Genomic DNA, 16,903 nt, shown 5'->3' on the forward strand with positions numbered 1-16,903 from the left:
AGTAATAATGATTGCTGTAGCAATTACTATAGAGAAATAATAAACATTACCATAAGAACCACTGAAATAAACTCCCTTTTTAAGACCCTGCCATATACCAGCGATTGCACTTTTTTTGTTATCTTATTTAATCCTCTGAACAATCCTACAGGTGGTTGCTCCTCCACGCCCCCTCCCCTTAAAGATGAGGAATCTAAGCACAGAGGGATTTAGAAACTCACTCAAGGTCACGCAGCTAGTCTGGACCCGAGCAAAGAGACCCCACACTTTCCACCACCCTAGACTGTCTCCTCATCATTCCTAACAACACCTCTCTCAGGCCTTTCTGCTGGCCAGCCACATTTTATAAGAGCTTTATCGAAATGTAACTCATATACCATACAATTCATCCATTTAAAGGGTAGAGTTTAATGGTATTTTAGTAGACGCACAGAGCTGTACAATCACCACCACCATCCATTTAAAACATGTCATCATCACCCCATAACGACACCCCGGCCCTCGTCACCATCCATCCCCACCTGCCCCCTCTCCCCACTGTGATCCCATTCTACAGACAAAGGACTGAGGTCCAGAGAGCTGCTGGGATTGGTACATCAGGCAGCGGATAAGAAGCAGGGCTGGGGGCGCCTGGGTGGCTCAGTTGGTTAAGCGACTGCCTTCGGCTCAGGTCATGATCCTGGAGTCCCGGGATCGAGTCCCACATCGGGCTCCCTGCTCGGCAGGGAGTCTGCTCCTCCCTCTGACCCTCTTCCCTCTCGTGCTCTCTATCTCTCATTCTCTGTCTCTCAAATAAATAAATAAAATCTTTAAAAAAAAAAAAAGAAGCAGGGCTGGGACTCGGCCCCCCTGCCCCTCCTCCCACGGCCTGCCAGGGGTCTACTCTGTAACCCGTTAAATATGCATGTTCTGCAGAGGGTGGAAAACAGAACCAGATGGTGACAAAGCTTACACGTGCCTTGCTTCCACACCAGGCCTGTGACTCACAGCATCGCCGAAGGCAAAGGGGGGGGACACACAGCACAGCCAAGTCCCCATTGCCCCCATGCCCGGGCAGGGAGGCCCAGGACCCAGAGAGGCAGAGATGGCAGTCGGGGGGGGGGGCGGGGAGGAGCCTTTTAGTCTGGGTTCTAGATGGTATGTGGGGTCCCCACTCTGCTGATCCCATTCCTGTACCCCACAATCCCTCCTGGGCCCACAAAGAACTGGCCCCGACCCCAGGTCTCCATGTTCCTCTCAGGAATCCAGAGCCATAATCACTAACAGGGGGTCTGTTCTGCACTTGGCCCCCAGCTGGAGGGCTCCTGAGGTGACCCAGGCCTTCCCTGCCTACCGGCCCTGAGAGGCTGGGGGTCACAGCAGTGTCGGGACAACTACTACACTGATTGGCCGGGCTCCCCGAGGAAGGCCCTGGACAGTGGTCCATCAGGCTGCTGCCGCTGCCTGGGTACATTCCCAGTTGGGGACCCTAGGGTCTGACAGCTGCCCCCAGCCCCAGAGGAAACACTCTGCAGGTAGAACGTGGCCTCCCCACAGCCCTTCTTCCCTTCCCCCAAACATTCTCAAGCCTGCCCTGGGTCAGTCATTCTCTCTGCCTGGCCAGAGGCCCAGCACTTTCTCTCATGTTTACGATGTTTGACCAGGCTTGAGCCAATGCCACCTCCTCTGGGGAGCCTTCCTATATGCCCTAACCCAAAATTGGTCCTTCTGCTGCTGCCTCACACAAGATTGTCATTTGTCTGCTTTTATGCCTGGGTCCCCATTACCCTACAGACTCATCCAGGCCAGAGGTCCTGGCTTCCTCCTTCCTAGGTCCTTTCTGAGCCCCCTCCCCACCGCTGTGCCACACCAGGCCCTCCAGAAGAGCAGGTGGGAAGTGAGGGGAAGTCCCCGTTCCTGACCCTTAGCAGGAGTTAAGCACAGCGCACGGAACCCTCGCAGGGTCCGTCCCAGGGCCCCATGGCTGAGTGACTCTGTGGGATGACAGCAGACGGGAAGGCAGTGATGCCTGCTACCCCCCCCACCGCAGGGTCCAGTTGGAAATGAGGGTCAGGCCACCAGTTTAGACATGGCGCTTCACCCCAGAGCAGCTAAGATCCAAGTGGTTGCATTCTGTCCACACAAAGGAGTCTCTGTTCAAGACCTCCTCACACTTGGGAGGTTTGCTTGGTCACGAGGGCTCAGCTCAGGGCTGGTGTCTTTCCCCCTGTCCCTGCAGTGCAGCCCCGTCCCACACAGAGCAGATCCTAGGACCGGTCAGGGAGGGAGGCGTTGACTATCGATTTAGAGGTCTGGCTTCAAAGCCCTTCGGCGAGGCCTGCCCCGCGTCACAAAGCATGAATGCCAGCGTTGGCAGGGGCTCTGAGCCCTTCCATTCCAGCCTCGGAGATCTACCCAAGAGGCAAGTGGAGCCCAGAGAAGGAAGGTGGGCTGCTCAGGGTCACACAGCCCTGTACCTCCAACTCCCAGATCCTAGGCTGCCCCATCCCCACTCTGGGCCCCCTCTCCTATGCTGCCCTTCCCTCAAGGTCAGGCCAAGGCCCACCTTCCCAGTGTGTCTCCTAGGATCCCCTCCCCAGTTCCATCTAGCACTGTGATGCGCTCTCACTAGCTCTTTCCTCTGCCCAGAATGCCCTCCCCGCCCTCTGGCCCCAGCAAACTTCTACTCATCCTTCAAAGCCCCGTTCGTATGTCACCTTCTCTGGCACCAAAGACAAGAACCACTCCCAACGACTGAGTACCATCCCCACCGGGCCACGGAAAACCAACAAGTGAATGCTGAAACCACCAGAGGGGTTTCTCCTGCTTGGCACCCAAGTTCCTTGAGGGCAGGGACGGAACTCTTTGCAAAGCAGGGTAAGGACAACATCTGCATACACACCACATATGACTGAAGGGTTTTACCAACTATTCGGTCCTGTGCGAACAGAAGCTGTCTGCATTAGCTTCAGCTCTCCCCGCCGCGGCTCCGTTTCCTCATCTACACGATGAGCGAAGTTAACGAATGTGTGAGACCCAGGGCGGGCTGGGCCTGGGTGGCGGGAAGGACTCCCTGCTGCTACTATTCTACATGCCCCTTTCATTTTCTTACATCTCCCTGAGGACTTGCCCATCGCCAGTGGTCAATACATAGTTTTTTTTGGAAGGAATGACTTCGGGACATGAGATGCCAAGGAAGACGGGGTTAAGATCCAAAGACCACATACAGATATAGAGCTAAATCTTATCAGAGATGCTGCACTGTGGCCTTTGAGTCCAAAGGTGGCTCAGCTGGGTCCCTGCGAAGAGCCCCTTGCTCTCAGGGGACACAGGGCAGCTTTCTGGAACGGGCTGGAAATGTTGAAACCTCTGGCCTGGGGAGGCCTCTGCACTGGACTGTGGCCAGGGACTGGCTCGGGAGAGAGCCAAAGGCAAAAGCGGTGGCCTGGTGGCAAGCAAAGACCGTGGACAGTTACTTAGCGATGGTATTGATCATCCACTGACACCTGTGTCAGGGCCTCAGGGTACTTTCACGGAGGTAGCCAAAGAAGTGGGAGACACAGCCCAGTCCTGGAATGGCAGGCAGCCTCTGCGGCTGAGGGCTGTAGGAGTTCACCATGCAATTCAGTCAAGCCACCGGTCTGCTGCAGCACTTTCCATTTCTCCCTCTGCACCGACACTGCGTCCCCAGGCGACTCCAAGCATCCCTTGGGATTTCCAAGCCAAACTGTGGCCACAGCACAGCCCCAGCCATCAGGCTTCTGCTGCACACACCTGCTGGTCCAGGGTGGGGGGCAGCTAAGGCTCACCCGGGCGTCAGGACAAGGCCTCAGCCTTCTGCAGCCGTCCTCACAACCCGGGCTTCTCAAAGTCGGCCTCACAGAACCTTTGCGTGCCAGGTAATTCCAGCACATGCTCCGCCTTGAAAACCAACCACTGCCTAGACCATGCCTCTCAAGGGGGGCGCCACCACCTCCAATGTGGACAAAAACTCGTTCTTTGGAAGGCAAAAAATGTATTCTTTTCATATATATATATGTACACACATATATATATCAAGCACAGACACACATGCAATTTATAAACAGATGTGCAGTATACCTGTGGTATTAAAATTTCAAGGAGGAGGGCAGTTAGAGAAAAAAATGGCTAGCAAGACTCTTTGGCGGGGGGGGGGTGATAATGAAAAAAGATCAAGAAGCACCGGCCCCGACAAAGGTCATGTGACATTCAGCAGGAAGACACCTCACAAGGATGGAAAGACAGTGAGGAATGCTCCCAGCCCTGCTAGGGAAGAAAGACCCCCTTTCCCATCCCCCCAGATCTGACTCATCCCTCACTTCAAATGAAAGGGCAGAGCAAGGGAGTCCTGTCCTGGGACACATCAGCTCCTACGTGACAACGCAGAGGTCACAGAAGGAATGCCTACCAGATCCCTGGGCCTGCCACACAGGCTCACGAAGACCTGACCCACGGGGGATAGAGTTGAACCCCAGCACGAGTCAAGCCTCAGACAGGGGCCACCCGTGGCTTTCTGGTTCACCACAGGGAGCCAACGAGCAGGGCGTTCCAAGCTTGGAGGGAGGGAACAGGTCCTGAGAAAGTGAGCTCCCAGAGCAGGGCACTGGGAAAGAGCGGGCTGACTTTAGGACCAAACACAGCGGGGGATTAGGAAGGACATAACAGTAACAATCCTAACAGCTGCTTCCACCACCAGAGCCTTGACCCCATGCCAGGCAGGTGCCAACCATTGACCATGCTACCCGGTAAGGTAGGTCCCATCATCATCACTACCACGTCAGCTCTGTGAGGGCAAAGGACCATGTGCGCCCCTGGCCCTCCCATAATCTCTGGAGCCCGAACAGTGTGGGGCACAGGGGATGAGCACAGTAAATATGTGCATTATGAATAAATCCTCACTTCACACATAAGGGAAAGCAGCACAGAGAAGGTGAGTCACTTCTCTGAGCTTCAAAGCCAGTGAGTGGCACAGCCAGGATTCAATCCCAGCAGAGCCCGCCTTCCTTACCCCCACACGTGTCTGGGCTAGGCAAGCTGGAGTCCCAGTGTGTCCACGGATGGTGAGGGAGCGAACAAGGCACCATCCCCACCAGGCCCTGCACACCCGCTAGAGTGGGAACCTGGTGGCCAGTGGGGCGTGCAGAGCTCTCTGGAGGCAGGGAACCCGTGACTTGGCCCAAACCATACATTGGGCCCACAGGAGTCCCAAACACGGGGGAGCCAAGGAGAAAACGATGTCAGACTGGCCCAGGAGCTGGGCGGGGGCGGCGGGGGGGGGGGGCAAAAATCGGCTTGATGAAAGGCTTGTCCCTTACCAATCCGTCGCAGTTGCTGATGGCGACAGCTGCCCCTGGCATGCCCGTGACGTCCCCGGTGTAGACACACTCCCGCTGCAGGGGCTGTCGGAACAGCTCCCGAAAATCCTCCTGCCACTCCACCGAGGCTCCAGGCACCACCAGCCGTCGGTTGGGCCGCAGGCGCAAATGTAGTTCCTCCCCAAAAACTGTGACATTGAAGTAGAGGGAGGGGCGCCCCACCCGGCCAGGCTGCAGGGTGGCTCCTTCTGGGCGCAGGAGGCTGCGGGCCACCCGGAGGTGACCCGAGTGTGACTGTGGTGCGGGCGCCCCCTCCGCTCCTGCACTCCCTGCAGAGGCTGCTGCCGGCCCAGAGAGCACGTGGGAGAGGAAGCGTCCCCGAAAATCCGTGCTGCATGGCACTGTCACACCATAGTCACGGAGCTTTCCAGAGAGACGCAGTTCTGCTGGAATAAACAAGGGGTTACATCAACATAGTCTGTGCAAAGGTAAGGGGAGACCGGCAATCCCACAGGGGCAGGGAGGGGCTCTGCAACCCTGAGCGTCGCCTTGGAGGGACCCCTTAGCCCAAGTTCATCCAGGGCTTCCTGAGCCTCAGGATCTCTGCCCTTGGATGAACGGCGTTCAAGAACTCTATGGACATAACTTGCTCCCTGTAGTCCCTGAGGCCCTGTTAAACTTAACAGAAGAAAACAATGATGCCAGAGTCCTCTCTGCCACTCTAGCAACGAGCCTTCCAACTTTGGGCGCTGCCGAGGAATAGGCTGAGATTCCCCGAAAGCCCCCAGAGCAAAGAGAGGGATGGCTGAAGTCACCAGCCTGGGGTAAGACCCTCCTTCTTGCCAAGCTCTCGGAACACGGCCGGCAAAACAAACACACCTAGAAACCCAGGGGATCCGGGGCACTGTCAAGGAGAAAGGAGGAGCCAGATGGGGGAGGGAGGGAATACAGGTTCTATATTTTTCCAAGTTTAGAAAGAAAACCTTTTAAAGTAAACAGAGGCTGCAGCGATTTCTACATGGCCCAGCACCAAGCCCGGTAAATATAGATCTTCAAAAATAAAAGGAGACGCACGGGGTGACCTGCCCACCCGGACTGAATCAAGTGTGAGGTCATGGCCCCATGCTCCAGGCTGCATGCCAGCAGCCAGGTCCTCGCACAGCTCTCCCCGAGCCCAGCCAGGCCCAGCAGGAATGACAGCTCGCTGGCTTCCAGGCTTGGTGATTCAGGGACTGGAGTTTGGAGGGATTTTCATTTCCGCATGGCTCTATCTCTTGCCTCCCTGGGCCCCTTCACGCTACCGATGAAGCCTAGAAAATGAGGTCTCCTGAAAACCCCCCATGCCCAAGGCAGTTCCAGTGGGGGAGTACTGACCCTCCTCTGGTTTTACCCATTAAGACCCCCAAGATTTCTGCTAGAGAGAGCCCGCTTCAGTACATGAACAGAGCTCACAGACAAGCAGGCAGTCTGCCTGGAAATGACCAGAGCGCCCTCCCCATGCTCAGAGCCACAGCAGGTGAGGGTGCGGGGTGCCTGGTCTGTGTGTGAGAGGGACGGTGTCTGCACAGAGCCCGAGAATGCCGGAGGAGAGGGCTGGGCGTGTGTTTCCAGCCGGAGTGTAAGTGCCAGGTGCTCCCTGGGGTGTGGGGCAACCACCTGCCAGCCTGATTCTGTGAGGATGAGACAGACACATGCACACAAGTTGGAGACGGAGAAGTTACTAAAAGTGAAAGGCACACAGGACAGAGACAGACCAATAATGTGTGTGTGCGTGTGCGTAAGAGAGCGAGAGGGAGAATGAAAACGAGAGAGCGCGAAATACAGAGACAAAGACCAATATACAGCCCCCTAAGAAGAGACTCCATATTCCCAAAACTCCCCAAACGTCTTCCAGGGTCTCTCCACCTCTTGTGCCAGAAAGGAGTAGCAATCGCGGGTCAGCGCTGTGGACACAGGGGAAGAAAGAAGTTCAAGCCCAGGGCGCGCACCGCCTCCCACTCGCTCCAATGCCGCCCGGCTCCTCGGGCCCCCTGGGGCCAGCCAGACTCTCAGGCCCCCGGGACCCCTCGCGCCCCCGCGCGCCCGGCCTGCACGCACCTGGGGTCCGGCTGCCCGCGGCGGCGCAGAGCGCACAGTGCAGGGGCAGCAGGCAGGACAGCAGCGCGCGGAGCCGAGCCATGTGGCCGCGCGCGGACGCGGGCCGGAGGGCGCCCGAGCCCCCAGCTCCGGGCTGCCGGCGAGGTTGGAGCGCGCCCAGGACTGCCGAGCGCGGGCCAGCCGGCCTCCGCCTGCTCCGCCGCCGCCGCCGGCCCGCCAGCTCCCGGCCCCCCGCCCGCGCCACCGCCTGGACCGCTGGCTCCGCGCGCCCGAGGCTGCCGGCGGGAGAGCGGAGCGGCCGACGCGCCAGCGCCCCCGGTGCCAACTGCCGCGAGCCGGTCGGTCCGCCCGCGCTGTGACGCTCCGGGACGCGGCGGGAGCCGGCCAAGGGGGCGGCGGGGCGGGCCGGGCCTTGGTGGGGGGGGTGGGTGCACGCTGGCGGGGCGGGGCCGGGCGCGGGTCGGACGGTGGGCGCCGCGCGGCCGGGGCGGAGCGCGGGGCCGGGGAGCGCAGCGGCTCAGCGGGATCGGAAGTGCCACGCGGAGCCAGCGGCCCGGGCTCCCCCAGAGTGACGGTCCGTAGCCGTAGCTGCTTTCCTTGTGCCCTCGGTTCCCCTTACTTGGCCGCAGGGCCCCCCTCTCCAGAGCCACTGGGCCGAAGGGATGTCCAAGGGATGTCCAACTCCGTTTGGGTGGGGAGACGGTGAGCACCTCTCCTCCCCGAGAGAGTGTGTCTCCTTCTTTCTCTCCTAATGGTCTTGACGCCCTCCACTAACCTTTGGCCCCTTGGATCTACCCATTTCGCAGACTACAGTTCTCTCTGCCCCCAATTGCAGTGAGCGGCCCATGTCCTAGTCAAGTGCGGGACTGAGCAAAGTGAGGAGAGTGTCCTGGCTTTATGCCCAGAGGGCCCTGACTGACATCCCAGCACTGCGCCTCCTAACTAGAGCCCATAGTAGGTGTTCAATACATAAAATATCCTCCACCTCTGGCACCAGTAACCCCTCCACAGCCCAAGGTGGGAAAAACCCAAGAGTCAGAGATGAGAGTGGATTGCTGGTTTTGCAGTGTTGCTGAGACCAGTTCAGTAGTCAGGGCAAATAGCCCAGCTCCTGCTTGACTGTATAAATGTGTTCTTAACAATTTGCAAATGAACTGTATTTCAAGCAAGCCAGAGGTGGGAACTGGAGAAAGGAGTTTTTTGTGTGTGCTTTTTTTTTTTTTAAGGAACTGTGGAATAAAGAATCTTTGTATAAAGTGTATAAAGACCCCTAATCTTTCTGCTTTTGAGGCCAGACATTTTGTTGTGGGGCCTTCTTAAAAGGAGACCAACTTGTGGGTGGAAATTCCCTAACCAGACTTCTCTTGGGAATCTCTGGATCCCCTGAGAGAGGCCTTGGCTTCCTGCACTCTTCCCCTCCCCCCACCCATGACATGAGGCCTCCCCGTCTGCACCCTTGCTGGGCTCTGAATATGTTCCTGCCCTGTGGGTAGAGAGCTGGATTCCTCATCCCCATGGCCCCAGGCCCTGGCCCAGGACCTCCTGAGAGGCAGTACTTCTGGAGTGAGGAGGCTTTTGGAGGGGCAGTGCATTTATGAAAGCAGTTTCAGAGAGCTGAAGCCGTGTCCCAGGTCACACAGCTCATTTGCAGCAGAGCTGGAATCTGAATCCAGAGTCTAGTGCTGAGCCGGAAAAAGAGAAAAGATTAGGGATCAGTAGACTACTCTAGGCTGAACTTTGCCAAGTACAATCTGTATGACCAAGGGCAAGTCATCTTTCTTTTTGGGCTGCAGGTCCTCATCTGTCAAAAGGGGAAACCATGAGGCTCACAGGACTCACAGACAAACTCTGAGGTCCTGTAGAAACACAGAGCATATTCTATTCCAAGCAACACCAAGACCATCCAGTTATTTGAAAATGGAACCACCAAACTGATCTATATTAAGTTCAGGAAAAATAGAGTTCCTTTTTCTCCTCTTTCTGGTCCTTTAAGATCTGTGAAGTCAAGAGCCAGACTGTGGTTTTGTGTGTGAGGGCAGATGGAGCAAGAATGTGAGGGATGTGTATGTGTGTGTGTGAGAGCTTGTGTCGGTGGGAACTTGGAGGCGAGGCTCTGAGATAACCGGGCTGGAACTGTCTCCATCTGGCCCTCCACAAATCCACTAAATGAGCTCAGGATAAAATGACCTCCCTTCTTGGGATCTCAGTTTTCCCACTGCAGAGTGGGGGCCCTGTGAAGACAGAAACGAAAAGTCACGGCATGTGATCGCTGGTTTTCTCCCTTGCCATCCCAAAAGCTTGCCTAGCCCCCTCCCTGAGCCCCACCCCATTCTTCCTGCCTTAAACTTGGGAAGTCAAGAGGGACTGATTGCCGCTGGGACCCCAGCAGCCTGACTCATGAGCAATGGGCTGGGGCCTTCCCCAGAGCCAGTCCTGGCAAGCAGAGAGCAAAACTTCAACCCGATTCTTACCCCCACCCCCTTCCCTGGGGCTACAACGGTTGCTTTTGTTGGCAGGTATTGTTATGTCCAAGCTCTTTTCTACTGAGGAAGTCTTTGTTAGGAAGAGGGGACAGGGGAGCATAACTCAGAGCCTGGGCAGAAGGTAGAGGAAATGGCGGGGGGCAGGTCCCTCTTCTGGAGGTGAACAGGGCCAAAGTAAAAAAATCTACAGGCATCAGCTGGAGACTCTCCTAGGAAGGCAAGTTCTGGGTTCCCCGTCTCTCACCTTGGGACATTCGCACAGTGGAGTATGGCTTGGGTGTTTCTCTTGCCGACGGCCCTCCAACATTTATCCCACGCTCCTTCTGTCCGAGGCCCTGGCAGAGGAGGGAAGATGCAAACAGTCGGCACTGCGCAGTCAACAGCCAATTGGAAGACACAACAGGTGCATGAGAGAGCCTGAAAACCGGGAAAGAGAAGCAAGTCTGATAAAGGAGCAGAGTCACCAGTGAGTGCTATGGGGATTCCAAAAGGAAAGGGGCTCATGACGGGTTCCGTGGAAGACCTGGGTCCAAGCCAAAGCCCACAGGCTTCAGAGTACACCGTGGTGCCCCCATGAGATTCTCACATCCTCATCCCCTGAGAGGTCATGTGAGTCAGTGTCTTCCTTTTTTCGTTTTAAAAACCTTTCTGTTGTGAAAACTAGAACGCGCACAGAAGAGTATTATCTGCTCGTTTTCTACACAGGGTAAACTGAGGCCCAGAAAGCAGAGGTGACTTCTCCGAGGCCACACAGTGGACTTGTTCAGGGGCAGGATGACACCCCAAGACTCCTGGCTCCTGGTCAGGTGATCCTAGGGCTTCACCCTTTTGGTCCCTCCCACCCAGGACTTCGTCCCTTTGGCTACTCATCATTGGTTCTAACCTCACTGCTAAGGGAAGAAGAAAGGTTTGGAGTTCTTCCTCCTGGTATCTGAGAACCACAGTCCAACTAAGAAGTTCCAGGTCAGTAGTTCCCCAATCAGGGTCCCGCAGGCCAGCAGAATCAGCATCATTTAGGTGTTTGTTATCAGTTTGAATTCTCAGGCCCCACCCCAGACCTGTTCAACCAGAATCTCCAGGGGTGGGGCCCAGCAACCCGTGCTTTATCCAGCCTTCCCGGGGATTCTAATGCATGCTCAAATATAAGAATCACTGTTCTAAGCAAAGCCTTGCAAATGAGGGCCAAATTAGGACGAGAACAAACTCAGAGGATCTGTGACCTGCTCCTCATTAAAGGCTGCCACCCTCACCGCCTATCCTCAGTCTCTAAAGCCTGGCCTCAAGCTGTATCTGAAGTCTGGGTCTGGACAGAGATCCAGATGCATCCAGAGCAACCAGAGACCATGCCTTGTGGTCCTTCTCCACATCAGCCTCCTCCGCCCCCCTCCCCTCCCTTCTCCTCCCCTCCCCTCTCCTCCGCCTACCCCCCACATTCCCTTTGCACATTTCTTGGCAAGTGTTTAGTGACTGTATCTAGGAGACCCGGATGGGTTAAGTTAACCACAGTGATTTGTCATACATTACGGAACAGCTGACACCCCCGAGACCGGCTGAACCATGAGATCAGTTAGAAACAATGCTGTTTGTGCCCTGTGTGTAGACACTGTATGGTTGTGGTTACTGCATGTTGAGGGGTTCAGGGAGAGGAGGTCTCCTTGTCCTTGTAAGGAGGGATGCCAGAAAGGCCAGCTGTCCTTCAGGAAATCTGTTTCTACCATTTCCTTTCCGGAAACTGTAGGTTTATAATTGCAAACCGAAGTCCAGTGCAGCCCTTGGCATTGACCCCTTGGGGCTCAAGAGAAGCAGGCAGAAAGCAGAGACCCTCTCCTATTTCCCGGAGCCCCTAGGTTGTGATAGAAGGTCTCAGAAATATTTGGCAAGGACTCATTGCACACAAGCCTTTCTTTGAATCCTGGTGTCCTCTTTGATGTCATGGTGGCATCCTGCAGCAAAGATGGGCCAGGCCTCCATTCTGGTCCTTTCTCTAGATCAGTTGGGTTACATGTAACCAAATAAATAAATATGGCTTAATGTATTACTCCACATAATATGGAATACTGAAACATGCCTGTGCCTGCCTGGTTAATTTGGCAGCCCAACAGAATTATCCAGCACCGCATTTCCTTCCTCTTTCTACTCTGCCATGTTTGTGGTTAGTCTTATCCTCAGGCTTGTCCCATCTTAGTCACAAAATGGCTGCATTAGCGCCGGCCTAATGCATATGTTCACCAAATGCAATGGTGACCAGAGGCAATGGAAAAGGGAGTTCTTTCTTGTGCCCTCATTTTAAAAATTTTATTATGCAAATTTTCAAACACACACAAAAGAAGACAGAGTAGTATGAAGCCACCACCCACCCACCCCCCAACGCCCACTACATTTACCCACAACCCAGCTTCGATCATTGTTAGCCCAGGATGGGTCTTGTTTCACTGTTACCCCTTCCCTCCATACATCCTGGGTTACTGTAAAGCAAATCTCAGGCATCATCTCCCATTTCGTATCAGTAGCTAATAGATAAAAGACTCTCTCCTTTAAAAACAAAAACAAAACAACATTAACAACAAAAAGACATTTCTTTATCACATCTAACAAAATTATCACAATTTCTTAAAATCATCTTATATCCGCTCATCGTTTACATTTCTCGGTCACAGAAATCTTTGTTTTCTTTAGTTTTGTTTTGAAGACTTGGTTTGTTCAAATCGGTGTCCAAACAAAGTCCACACAATGTATTTGGCTGATGTGTCTCAGAAGACTCCTTTAATCTAAACCATGGGTGGGCAGACACATGGGGCCAAACCCAGCCCACAGCCTGTTTGTGTACACACACCCCACCACCTTCACTTGTTTATGCTTTCTCAGCTTCATTTCATGCTGCAAGGCAGAGTGGAGTTGTTTTCTACAGAGCCAGGATGAGCCGCCAAGACTAAAATATTTATTACTTGGCCTTTACAGAAAAGGTTTGATGACCCCTCATCTAAACAATTTCCCCCGTCTTTTTTCTTCCTCTCCATTTTTTGGGTTGAAGAAAGGAGGACATTTCTCCCACAGAATTCCGCATTTTCTGGTGTCCCGTTTGAAGGGCCAGGTAGAAGCTTCCAGAGGCTGACCTACAGCAGTGTGCCCAGCTGAGGCCCTCCTCGGAAGCACGTGGCTGCTCAGGACCTGAATGAAATCGGATTTCTATCGGGAAGCAGGGAGGGGAGTGAATAGTTGATGATCCCAACCTTCCAAAATGGACCAACTCGGCAAAATGCTGGGAGGGGGTTGTGTCTCCCTCTGCTGGCTGTAACCAGTCGGGGTGCCCCTGTGCCCCCAGGACACAGATTCTCCTTGCTCCATCTTCCAACTTGCGATCAGCATCTAACAAACCCTTGGCACGCCCCCTTTCCCAGGTTTGTGCCCTACACCAGAGATCCAGAGGGGACTATGGCACGCCCCTCTGAGCTCATCATCCACTGAGGGTGTTCCCGGGAGATGCCGGGAGGGCATGGAGAAAGGAGGCCAAACCCGCATTTGCACAGCCAGAGGAGGTGCCCAAGGGCTGGTGGGGAAGATGGGGCAGGATCCTACCTCTCAGGAGCTGAAAAGCCCTGTGAAAGGGTCTGGCCCATCCAGAAGGCTCTCAGCGGCCCCTGGAAGCTTCTTTGAGGGGCCAGGAGCAGCGTTAGGCTTGAGAAAGTTAGTGAGATGGAAAACCTGCTATCAGATTCCTCACTCACACAGAGGCATGAGTCAACCGTGGTTGTATATTGGGGTGATTAGACCCCAGGGGCTGAAAGCATTAGGATACAGTATGAGGGGTGCTTCTAATAGTATTTTGTCTTTTCCAAAATATGTCAAATATGTACATTTGAATACATTTATATTTCATATTATATAATCTATATTTTAATGTACAATTTATGAACAATCTGAGGGTTGCTGGAGCGGAGGTGGGTGGCGGGATGGGGTAACTGGGGCATTAAAGAGGACACGGGTCGTACTGAGCACTGGGTACTATATACAACTGATGAATCACTGAACTCTATCTCTGAAACTAATAATACACTATATATTAATTAATTGAATTTAAATTAAAAAAATTTTTAAATAACATACAATTTATACATTATATATTATATACTATAAAATTTGTAATTATATCACAATGTCTAAAATGCCTAATTTATTATATATTTAATATAAAAGTTTATTTGTATATTATTATATAGTTATTAAATTATATGTCAATATAAAGATATCTATCTGAATATCTATCTGACGTATTTCAGAAAGACAGAATACCCTTGTATGTCTGTATTTTCAGCGTCATGCAGTGCATCGCAGGGTAGCATTCTAATGATGAAACTGAGCCTCTGGAATGACACCACGGAGGTAGCACCTTTTCTCTCTTCACCCAAAGCCACCTTTGCTCCAATAGGTGGCTCTGCGCTATGGCCCCTCTTGGAGCTGGTTTTTAAATCTGGAAAATGAGAACAGAAATCCCTATCTCACATCAGGGATGGACACACACAATACCAGCCATATATCTGGAAGTCCGTTAAGAGCCGGGGCAGAGGAGGCAAAATACTATTGGCATTTTGCTTCCTTCTTAGCTCTTAAAACTGAACGCCCTGAGTCCTGAAAGGCCTCACTGTCTGCCACTCAAAGAGCAGACGGGTTGGAGGTGAGGCTACATTTGCTCATTTCCAGGATGACCTGCCCTCTTTCAAACGGGGACGAGGTGGAGGAGACACACAGGCACCCACACTTTGCCTGTGGAATTCCTGCCTTCCCTCGGCACAGAGCTTTCACAAGCCCTGGCTTCAAAATTGTCATGAGTTGACAGTTGTCCTCTGTGTCCTCCAAAAGAGGGAGAGGTCTTTATTGAGCGCCGACTGTGTACTGGGCGCTCTGGAAAGCAGCGTCCAGGCCCCAAGAAACCCAGGAAACGCCCGCTCCTCCAGCTCTGCTCTCCGTGGACAAACTTTGACCTCGGTTCAGGTGATCTGGATGTATGCCTGCTTGTGAGTCCAGCGGTGAAGGTGACATTGTGTATGATGTTGTGTATGCATTTGCCCAGCGAGAGGAAAAACCTCAGCTGGGAAGTTGGAAGGCTGGGGTTCTGGTCAAGACTCTGCTTAACGGGCTGGGGAGTTCTGGGCAGTGCCTTCCGGCCCTGCGCTGTGAGCGCACAGATGAGATCACCTCTCGGGGGGCCTCTGAGCGCCCCCCATGACTCAGCCCCCAGGGCTTTGCACACAGGCTCTTTCCTGAGCCAGGAGTGCCTTCCCCCCACCTCCTCCTGGCAAGCTATGACTCTTCCTTTAGATCCTTTGTCAGCAACCACCTCCTCCCTGAACCCATTATGACACATACTTCTCAGTGAAGCATTTCTTATCAATTTTTTAAAAAGATTTTATTTATATATTTGGCAGAGAGAGAGAGAGAGCACAAGCAGGGGGAGCAGCAGGGAGAGGGAGAAGCAGGCTCCCCTTGAGCAGGGAGCCCGATGTGGGGCTCGATTCCAGGACCCCGGGATCATGACCTGAGCCAAAGGCAGCAGCTTAACCGATTGAGCCCCATAGAGGCCCCTCTTATCAATTTTCTTAAGGGCAGGGCTCAGGTGCCGTCTCACTGAGGCTTGGCACACAGTAGGTGCTCAATAAAAGTGTGCTGTACTGACTAGCATCGAGGTCCCTTCCCTCAGACCTCCACGCTGGGTGAGCAGCACTCTCCAGAGGACTAAGTCATTCTTCTAACGGTTTGAACCCCTCGCTGTGAAGGCTGTGAGGTGAAAAAGGACAGAGGCCTCCAGAGAGTCTCAGGCCTTGGGAACCAAGGGAGGCTTGAAACACATCATCTCCCCCAACAGCTGATGATGACACCCTTCCGGTCACCATTAGTCACCCACCCGCCACAGGCACTTCTGTTCTTTTTATAACTCCAGGCAGCTGAGGCCAGCGGGCCCTACACCTGCCCCCACATTTATGCTCCACAGGCCTCCAGGATGTGCTTTTTGGCAAGGCCTCCAGATCAATTAGCCAAGTCAGTGCTGAGAAGTTGGGAGGTTTGTGGGGTGGGAACCGGGTCAGAAACCCCTCACAGCCAGCAAAGAGCTACTTCGGGCCAGTGGAGCCGAGCCTTGGGCGGAAGGGGTGCCAAGGGCTGTGGGAAGACCAGGTCACGGAGAGAGCAAAGTGCACAGGGCATTTAAAGCACAGGGTGAAGACCCAAATCCGGAGCGGGCTAAAAAAAGGGCCGTAGATTGCATGTTACAAGCTGTGTGCTCTCCCGGGTCCACCCAGCTGGCCAAGAGGAAGCTTCCTCCCACCCCGCCGCCACTGACCTCCACCGAATGTTCCATATAGGTCCACATATGTCTCCAGTCCCGTGGCCCAGAGAGCAGAGCAGCTGAGAGATGGAGCCCTCCCTGGAGGCAGCCACACCCAGTGACCTCACGGCTCACCACTGAGCCGGGAGCACCAGGGGGAGGCAGAAGGCTGGGCCCTCCATCAGTCCCTGGGGAGTGGCTTTTGGAAGGGGCACCCCTATCAAAAGGCAAATGGCCCAGATAGCCAAACACAAGCCACAGATTAGCTCCAAGGCTACATGGGCTTATCGGTCACCTGCAGACATGTCAGTAGCTGCTGCCCATCGTGGGCTTGGGTGTCGAGCCACGGCAGCCTGGGCTCAGACTGGATCCGCTCAGAGCTGTCAGCTGTCAGCTCTGGGGACTCCTTGGCCCTTCCTCCTCCTCGCTACAGGAGCATGAGCGACAGCCAAGGTGACGCTCAGGCCACTTGCTTCCCTCCGACCTCCAGCCCCACAGCCTCAGTGACGGGAAGGACAATGAGGGACCCTTACTCCTCAACCCTCCGCCACCACCTGGTTGACAGCATCCATGGGGTCTTCTATCCCTCATCTTGCTCTTCCCTCTTCCAGAAAGCCATGTCTCTGCAGCACCCACCCTCATCACCGGAACTATAAAGAGCTGTGAAGGTCTGAGATGTTACCCTCCTT

At 54.2% G+C, this 16,903-nt stretch overlaps 1 protein-coding gene and 1 long non-coding RNA gene across 2 annotated transcripts in view; both read right to left on the minus strand.

Moving 5' to 3' along the window:
• The window catches only part of ADAMTS14 (ADAM metallopeptidase with thrombospondin type 1 motif 14), a 73,465-nt gene extending 65,971 nt beyond the window's left edge, over nt 1-7,494 (minus strand). Inside the window, exons 1-2 of the mRNA XM_028109523.2 lie at nt 7,413-7,494; nt 5,316-5,761 (exon numbers count right to left, since the gene is read on the minus strand). Of these exons, the coding sequence (XP_027965324.1) occupies nt 5,316-5,761; nt 7,413-7,494 (528 nt within the window). The remainder of the gene's footprint in view (nt 1-5,315; nt 5,762-7,412) is intronic.
• Nucleotides 7,495-9,319: 1,825 nt separating this feature from the next.
• Nucleotides 9,320-16,372, minus strand: LOC114214211 (uncharacterized). The gene is made up of 3 exons (XR_003610359.2): nt 16,230-16,372; nt 10,140-10,312; nt 9,320-9,643 (listed from the first exon to the last, which is right to left on the minus strand). It is a non-coding gene; the product is annotated as an uncharacterized LOC114214211 (long non-coding RNA).
• Nucleotides 16,373-16,903: the final 531 nt, after the last annotated feature.

This window comes from Eumetopias jubatus, unplaced genomic scaffold, assembly GCF_037043125.1.
Source record: "Eumetopias jubatus isolate StellerSeaLion01/CBP00866 unplaced genomic scaffold, mEumJub1_p1.0 scaffold_17, whole genome shotgun sequence".
NCBI classification, from domain to species: Eukaryota; Metazoa; Chordata; class Mammalia; order Carnivora; family Otariidae; genus Eumetopias; species Eumetopias jubatus.